The sequence below is a fragment of the Salmo salar genome, chromosome ssa01, assembly GCF_905237065.1.
Source record: "Salmo salar chromosome ssa01, Ssal_v3.1, whole genome shotgun sequence".
Classification (NCBI taxonomy): Eukaryota; Metazoa; Chordata; class Actinopteri; order Salmoniformes; family Salmonidae; genus Salmo; species Salmo salar.
This window is the reverse complement of record NC_059442.1, coordinates 29,693,695-29,702,146: the sequence shown is the minus strand read 5'-3', so window position 1 is coordinate 29,702,146 and position 8,452 is coordinate 29,693,695. Positions and strand designations below refer to the sequence as shown.

General features: G+C 44.3%; 1 protein-coding gene across 2 annotated transcripts in view; it reads right to left on the bottom strand.

Annotated features, from left to right (window-relative positions):
* Positions 1–262: 262 nt before the first annotated feature.
* The window catches only part of LOC106598245 (fibroblast growth factor receptor-like 1), a 56,580-nt gene continuing 48,390 nt past the window's right edge, over positions 263–8,452 (bottom strand). For both annotated transcript variants that reach the window (XM_014189338.2, XM_014189361.2), the window contains exons 4-7: positions 5,352–5,438; positions 4,943–5,227; positions 2,448–2,801; positions 263–1,841 (exon numbers count right to left, since the gene is read on the bottom strand). In XM_014189338.2, the coding sequence (XP_014044813.2) occupies positions 1,417–1,841; positions 2,448–2,801; positions 4,943–5,227; positions 5,352–5,438 (1,151 nt within the window). In that variant the 3' untranslated portion in view covers positions 263–1,416. The remainder of the gene's footprint in view (positions 1,842–2,447; positions 2,802–4,942; positions 5,228–5,351; positions 5,439–8,452) is intronic.

Genomic DNA, 8,452 nt, shown 5'->3' with positions numbered 1-8,452 from the left:
AGACTAGGCTCTTCCAGCCATGTCGGGATGAAAGCTGACCTGCCTTTTGTAGGGGCCTCCTGATGGTCCTTACATAGCAGGGCAGGTAACTGTCACTGAACCCATCCCTTCATTCCCAGTGGAAGCCTATGGGCTGCCCGGAGGCTTTTACAAACATCCTTGCAATTCTCATTTTCAGAGGTCATTCATAGTATAGATTGATTTTGTAATTGAGGCATCAACCAAGTTCCTGTAAAGAATTGAGGCCATGAACCAAAGAATCTCTATTTGCCTGTCCTTTTATCAAAACGTATTTTAATGGGGTATATCATACAAGATTGTCAAACAACCAATTGTGTATAAGTACTTGCATAAACTATGATTATCCTGTTTGGCATTGTCTTTCATATTACATTGCAACTACAACCTTATTAAATGTGTTTCTTTTTATCAAAATGCCTGACTTTTAAAAATAAATTGTCTCCATGACTACATCTAAAATGTGGTTGAATTAGACTGCGGTCTATTTGCAAGGATTCTACAAAACACAAGGCTAGTGGTGGTAACGTTTGGATTCTGGCAATGATATTGAGCGAGTCCAGTCAACATTGGAACAATATTCTATTTGTAGTCTTTATGGACATGATTCAAATACCAAATAAATGCTAACAATGTATTTTCATATTGCCTTTGTGATTGAAAAACAGGATTATTGATGGCACATCAATAGTGGTCAGGGTTAAATGGATGTGCATTTGAACAATAAAGAAACATTTACAAAAATCAAAGGGGCTACCTGAGTATGAGCGTAATACCAGCCCTTTTGTATTGTATTCCATACCGCCTTCAACATCACCTAGCAGAGCTTAAGTACTGTATCTTGTACCCAACATGAGAGGTAAAGGTCAAAACGGACCCTAATCCTTGTTGGTTAGTTGATATGGGTTAACACAAGTTAATGATGGATTATTTCTGTATTTACTGATGGATATGTACTCTCAGTAAGTCTGAATAGCTGCCTTTAACGCATTGCAGAATCTTTTGGTGATTTAAGTGCACATCAGGGTTCAGTGGTTTTGATATGAAAAAAAGTAGCACCAAGGACCAGGCAGGTTTGCAGGTACAGTAAAAACCATACATTGTCATTGGAAGATGTTATTTTAGTTGAGAAATCACTAGGGCAGCCATTTATGCACTAAAACTGCTCATGTACCATCACCTTAATTTCACTGTTGTACAGTACTGAATGATCATTATAAAGCTCCAGTAATGTCCAGTTAGATCAAGATCCAGCACTGGCAAGGTGACAGTTCAAAGAGCAGCCCCAGATGTGTTTAACCAGAGAGCTGTTCTCTGAGGTTCAGTCCAAAGCTCAAACCTTCGCTTTACGATGCAATCCTTCAGAGGCGCAGAGAGGGGACAACATTTGACACATGGCTAACACTGAAAGTGAATGTGCTGGTGCACCTTCCCGTCCACGTGGGAGTGTGTGTGAGTGTGGATGTCATTGTAGATTTTGGGGTAGATTTTGGGGGGGGGGGGGGCAGAGCCCCCTTGAGTGAGGAGAAGCTGCTGCTGAGCCAGATACTCCTCATAGTTTATGGAGCCCAGGCAGTCCTTCTCTGGGCTGGAGGAAGGGACCACAAAGCTCCTGTCCCTCTCCCGGTAGGGCAGCCGGTGGGAGGCCTGCAGGACCTGGGCAGACGCAGTGCTGGTTGGGGAACAGTGCTTTTTACTCTGGCAGAACCACAGCAGCACTGTACCAAAGATGAACACCATGCCAGCAGGGATGCCAATGATGACAGGCCAGGGGAGGGGGCTGGAGGCTGGGGTGAACATCGGGGTGATGGGTGGCTTGGTGTCTGCAGGAGGAGAGGGCCCCAAAAAAAGAAGGATCAGTCAACATGGAGTCAATCATTCTAAACAATAAAGTTGAACAAAGAAGTAGCTACACATGCTGAGAGAGTCTTGGTAGAGAAATGAATAGTGCTGAGCGATTAACCAATATTTTGGTCGGTTCAATTATGTGAATTAAATGTTTTATTTTTTTGGTGAGCTCAATGCTCAGTTTCTGTAGAGATAAATCAGATAAGCAGTAAATGGGCAGTCACTACCATCATGGGACTTTTATTAATTGTTTTATTCTGTGTTGTTACAGCATTCAACCCACATAATGCATAGTGCAATTAACGTTAAAAAAAAACATTTGCTAAACCGAAATCAAAAAACATGATTATCTTTTTAATAATCGAACTGAAACTGAACCGACCTCAAAAAGTACTTATCGCTCAGCACTCGAAATCACTGCATACAAAGCTCACAAGAACCTGTGGAAGAAGAAAACTGGAAACAGAGGAGTTTGTGTGTACAATGGGAAATATTTTGAAAGTTGGATTGTTGGGAGGCCAGGTAAGAGTTTATGGGGGGTATGATGTACTAGAGGGCAGGCAGCCTGGCACTGGTGTTACCTGGCAGAACGGTGAGGAAGGCGCTGCGGAAGCTGTAGCCCATGGTGTTGGCGCCCAGGCAGATGTACATGCCAGAGTCCTCCTCCTTGGCACGGGTGATGAGCAGCTTGTTGAGGTAGGAGCCATCAGGGCGTGACCACACCTCTCCCGTGGGCAGCACCACGAAGTGATGGTCGCCCACCTCAATGGTGGAGTTGTACCGACTCTCCTCGTTGGACTCCACACGCTTGAGCCACTGGATGACGGGTTTGACATCGCTCCTCACTTTGCACTGGAATGAGGTAGTCCCACCGTAGTCCACTGTGGTGTTGACCGGGTGAGTGCCTGTCAGGATGGGCTTGGAGTTGGTCCGCTCTGCAGAGAGACATAATGGACAAACTGTCACAGCCATCCCACATTTCCCACATGGCTGACTCTTTGCCTAAACCAGCGCAGATGTCCATACAGTTATTAGAGAGGGAGAGAGAAATAGCACGTGATTAGTTTCCTCTCTCTCTGCTCCTGGTTGTACAGCACACATGTCTGGGGGGGGGCAGGCAGGCAGGCAGGCAGCTGGACCCTAATCAGCTCCAGATTGGAGGGGCTTGGGGTTTAGCAACCACCTCCTCACCCCACACACCAGAACACAACACTCATTCTCAGACCTGTCTTCAATATGCTTCTCATCTACATGATTAGATGAGCACATTCATCCATGGAGCAGGGATACGAGTAACATTCATCCATGGAACAGGGATACGAGTAACATTCATCCATGGAGCAGGGATACGAGTAACATTCATCCATGGAGCAGGGATACGAGTAACATTCATCCATGGAGCAGGGATACGAGTAACATTCATCCATGGAGCAGGTATACGAGTAACATTCATCCATGGAGCAGGGATACGAGTAACATTCATCCATGGAGCAGGGATACGAGTAACATTCATCCATGGAGCAGGGATACGAGTAACATTCATCCATGGAACATGGATACGAGTAACATTCATCCATGGAACATGGATACGAGTAACATTCATCCATGGAACATGGATACGAGTAACATTCATCCATGGAGCAGGGATACGAGTAACATTCATCCATGGAGCAGGGATACGAATAACATTCATCCATGGAACATGGATACGAGTAACATTCATCCATGGAGCAGGGATACGAGTAACATTCATCCATGGAGCAGGGATACGAGTAACATTCATCCATGGAGCAGGGATACGAGTAACATTCATCCATGGAACATGGATACGAGTAACATTCATCCATGGAACAGGGATACGAGTAACATTCATCCATGGAGCAGGGATACGAGTAACATTCATCCATGGAGCAGGGATACGAGTAACATTCATCCATGGAACATGGATACGAGTAACATTCATCCATGGAACATGGATACGAGTAACATTCATCCATGGAGCAGGGATACGAGTAACATTCATCCATGGAGCAGGGATACGAGTAACATTCATCCATGGAACATGGATACGAGTAACATTCATCCATGGAGCAGGGATACGAGTAACATTCATCCATGGAGCAGGGATACGAGTAACATTCATCCATGGAGCAGGGATACGAGTAACATTCATCCATGGAGCAGGGATACGAGTAACATTCATCCATGGAGCAGGGATACGAGTAACATTCATCCATGGAGCAGGGATACGAGTAACATTCATCCATGGAACATGGATACGAGTAACATTCATCCATGGAGCAGGGATACGAGTAACATTCATCCATGGAGCAGGGATACGAGTAACATTCATCCATGGAGCAGGGATGCGAGTAACATTCATCCATGGAGCAGGGATAAGAGTAACATTCATCCATGGAACATGGATGCGAGTAACATTCATCCATGGAGCAGGGATGTGAGTAACATTCATCCATGGAACATGGATGCGAGTAACATTCATCCATGGAGCAGGGATGTGAGTAACATTCATCCATGGAGCAGGGATACGAGTAACATTCATCCATGGAGCAGGGATACGAGTAACATTCATCCATGGAGCAGGGATACGAGTAACATTCATCCATGGAGCAGGGATACGAGTAACATTCATCCATGGAGCAGGGATACGAGTAACATTCATCCATGGAGCAGGGATAGGAGTAACATTCATCCATGGAACAGGGATGTGAGTTAAGACTTACTGATCAAACTCAGCAGTCTGACTAAGTTAGAGCAGAGAGTAAGGATCTCCAAAAGGTTGTGGTTCCACCTCAAATCCAGACCCAACATTACTACGATTACATGGCAATTGTATCAATGTTGACCAGATTGATTTCCATCCATGATAGCCAAAAATGGTCATTATCACAACATCCATAGAACTCGGTCTGGAGGACTGTGATATATACTACATTATTATCTGGTTCCTTCCCCTGGGGAGTCCACCACATACATTAGTTATGAGATCTTTCCAGGTGAACTGGCTCGTTAAGTGTATTTATGACTCTGACCTCTGTGACTCTCTGATACTTACGTATGACCTCCACTTTGTAGGTGGCATTGATCTCTCCGGCTCGGTTGGAGACCCTGCAGGTGTACCTGCCGCTGTTCTCCGGGGTCAGGTTCCTCAGGCTCAGGGTCCACTTCTTCTGGCGCCCCTCGCCCACCTCACTCTCTGTCAGTGGTCTGTCGTCCTTCAGCCACACAATGTCTGGCCGAGGGTTACCGCTGGCCGTACACTTCAGCCGCACAGAACTCCCGACGGGCCGGGCGATCACACGCTTCCTCATTTTAGCAGGCTGGGTGAAACGGGGTCGAACTTTGGGAAAAGGAGGAAGGAGAGTTTGGGGTTTAATACCTTGCAGAGATGGATACAAAAATCATGAAATAAGACTCAATCTAATGCAATTAACTGTAGTAATGTTACTTTTTTATGATCCTACCTAGTTTTCCTGATAGGCCGTCAGGGCCATACTCTGAGTCCACCCCACCAGGGACCCCTGGCCCAGTCTTATCAGCGCCAGAGTAATCTGTAAGGGAAAGGGAACAGAACATATCACTGTGAGAGAAAATAACGTTTTATCATTGCGGGCAAAAGATGCAGACTTTTCAACATAGAATTTAACATGGTATAATCGTTATGCCCAACAGGCACACAGAAAAGGCCTTAGAGGTCTTAACAGAGGGTGATGACAGAGATTATGAGGTAAGCCTATTAGGGTTTCACTAGTGGTGAAGGCTTCTGTGGCCATTTGGGCTAATATCAACTAGAGTTACCGTCTAGTTCTGATCTCAGATGGGTGTTTTTCTTGATTATTTCAAAGTTTGTAAACGATTTATATAATCGATTCACATTCAAAAACAGCATCTGAACACTATCAATGAAGTTGTTATTATGGAGTAGACACTGGTTGTTAGTGAGAGTCTCTGTTTTACTGCTCCTCTAACTCAGGACACAAGTATGAGGCAGAGTGTTCAACAAACAGTGGGGGGAAAAATTCAGTTGAATTCAATGCTATTTGTTTCACACTTTTTACAATGTCATTGACACGGCCCACTTGACAAAGACAAAGCGCCCCCAGCCAAAGAGGCACAGTAAAACACTCTTGACTCCATCTGAGTAAATTTAGCATTTATAGATAGGATACACTGAGGGGGTGCATGCTAAGGTCACATGCTGTAACATTTGGGAGTAATATGATCAGTTTTCATAAGCGCCGCTCTGGGAGACAGCTGTTGAATTGATGTCATTGACTGACTGACTTCATGTGGTGGAGCTGAGACATGGCTTAGTGAAAATATAATCAGTGAAACATAATAGATTGTTTGTAATGCATATCTACTTTGTGAGGTAGACATTGATTCATTTATGGTGCATATTAAGTTCCATGCCAATTGCTACCATTTGGAATACCAAACATTATGACTGATTTTAGAAGATCAACCAAAGCAGAGCGTCAGATAGATTACACATGATACTACTGCACTTCATGGTATCAGTCATTCACAAACATTCAAATCTTTTCCAATATAGCAGCGCTGAGTTTGTCATTCTTTTCGTAGCCTACTTTCTGAGGCTTCAGACTCAAATGTTTCCGCTATTCATTTGTAATATTGACGTCAAACACATTTCATAAGTATAGTGAATGTGTTATACAGTACTTAGAACAAATGTTTCATAAGGCATATTTCATAAATATGAAGGTGCACAGTACATATATGAGCAAAGCCATGCATCTTGTACTGAACTTGAGCTCAGTGTAGCCACCAGTAAAATGTCTCCAAATGCAGTTTGGAACACTTGATTCCCACTCCGCGTTTGAATAGGGCAGGTAGAGACCAGATGTGGCTTCTAACCCCCCACTCTAGCCGCCCTCCGACTCTCCCCAAACCCCCCAAAGCTCTCTAGAGTTCTTCGGGCACAAACCCTCCATTGTCTCTCCCATCCAGCACCAGCCCCAGCCATGATGTCATGGCTATTTAAGGGCTTTAACTGGCCAACTATAATAACCCATTCCTTTTAAAAAAACAGCCTCCACTGGAAGAAATATTTCTCTGTTGCTCACTTGGGCTCTCCACATTCCTCCGGGTTCCTGAACCTCCAAATCTAAATAGAACACAGTCCCGCACTGCCGGGATTTTCTTTTCACATTTTCTTTGTTCCTGAATCTACTTCCTCTCTATTTTTTGGAGGTCTTAGAAACAATGGCGCCCTTTATGAGTCTAGGCCTATACTACTATTCCCGGCTGCTATTGTCTTTACACAATGTTGGCTCACCGGACACAGAGACTGGGGGGAGGCAGGACATCTCAGTGCTACCACATAGTTGTTATTGTTGGAATACTGAAAAATACAATTATCATTAAAAGGACAGGACTTGGATGACTCCCTGTCAGTCCTTTTTGTGTCCCCTCTCGCTTCTTGAGAGGGGCCCCATCCTCCCTGATCACAGAGCAACTAAGAGCAGCAATCCACTAGGCCTTTGCAGGGCACAACATTTAAGGGATAACATTTGTATTCTAATTGTATCCTCAGAATGGAATATAAATTCTTAATACAGTACAATTGTACATTTAGAGATGGGAGAGAAAGGCAAATACCCACGCACCCAGACATATTCAGTTACAGAGATACTGTTGGGAAAGCAGGCAAAGTAAATGGCTAACAACAACTGAAGTGAATTGAATCCATTCAAACTGTCTCTGTAGTCTACTGTATCACTGGGTCTGGTGCGCTCCCCCTTTTGTCTCCTCTTCATTCACAAATCCAGCCAGAGGAAATAGATCACTCTCACTCCCCTGGCCTTGAGCTTCAACTGAATCAAAGGAAAAGGCCCCACCATTCTGTGTGTCACAATGAGTTCCAGATGTTGTTGGGGACATTCTCATGTCCAGAGAAAGTAAGGAGTAAGTGGCCTTACATCATCACACTCTGGAAACCTCCAAACAACCACCATATGTTATCAGCCAGACATAATGCAGTGTATCTGAACAGACAACAAAGTCTGTACTATCACTACTACTACAGCACTACTACTATCGCTACCACTGTACTATAGAGATTTAAAGTGTCCATAGAAATGAAGGCTACCATGATCCCCTCTTTGTTTACATGGTTTGTGCAAACACTGTGTTAGAATATAAACTTTACACTGTGCAACTTGTAAAATGTATCTATCTGGCTGTTTTTCAGTGTGGCAGTCATGTCCAAGTCTAGCAGCAGGAGGGGTGGAGCTGGGGGTGTATGGGATGGATGAGGGGGGGTCAGTTGTCAGGAGACCACCCCAAACAGGGCCCAAACAGCCAGCTGGGGGGATTGGGGAGGCGCCATGTTGCACTGGTTGACCAGATTCTCGGGATACCCAGCTAACAATACTATGGAGAGAAAACGTTTTTGTAATGTTAACCTAATGTTCCCTTAATGTTTGAGTGTCCAATTTTCCGTTAGGGAAACATTCTCTCTTTTAGCAAAAACCTTCTGAGAACCCTTTTAGCATGTTTTGGTGTTAAAGTTAGAACACTCTCTTCATGTCAGGCAGAACGT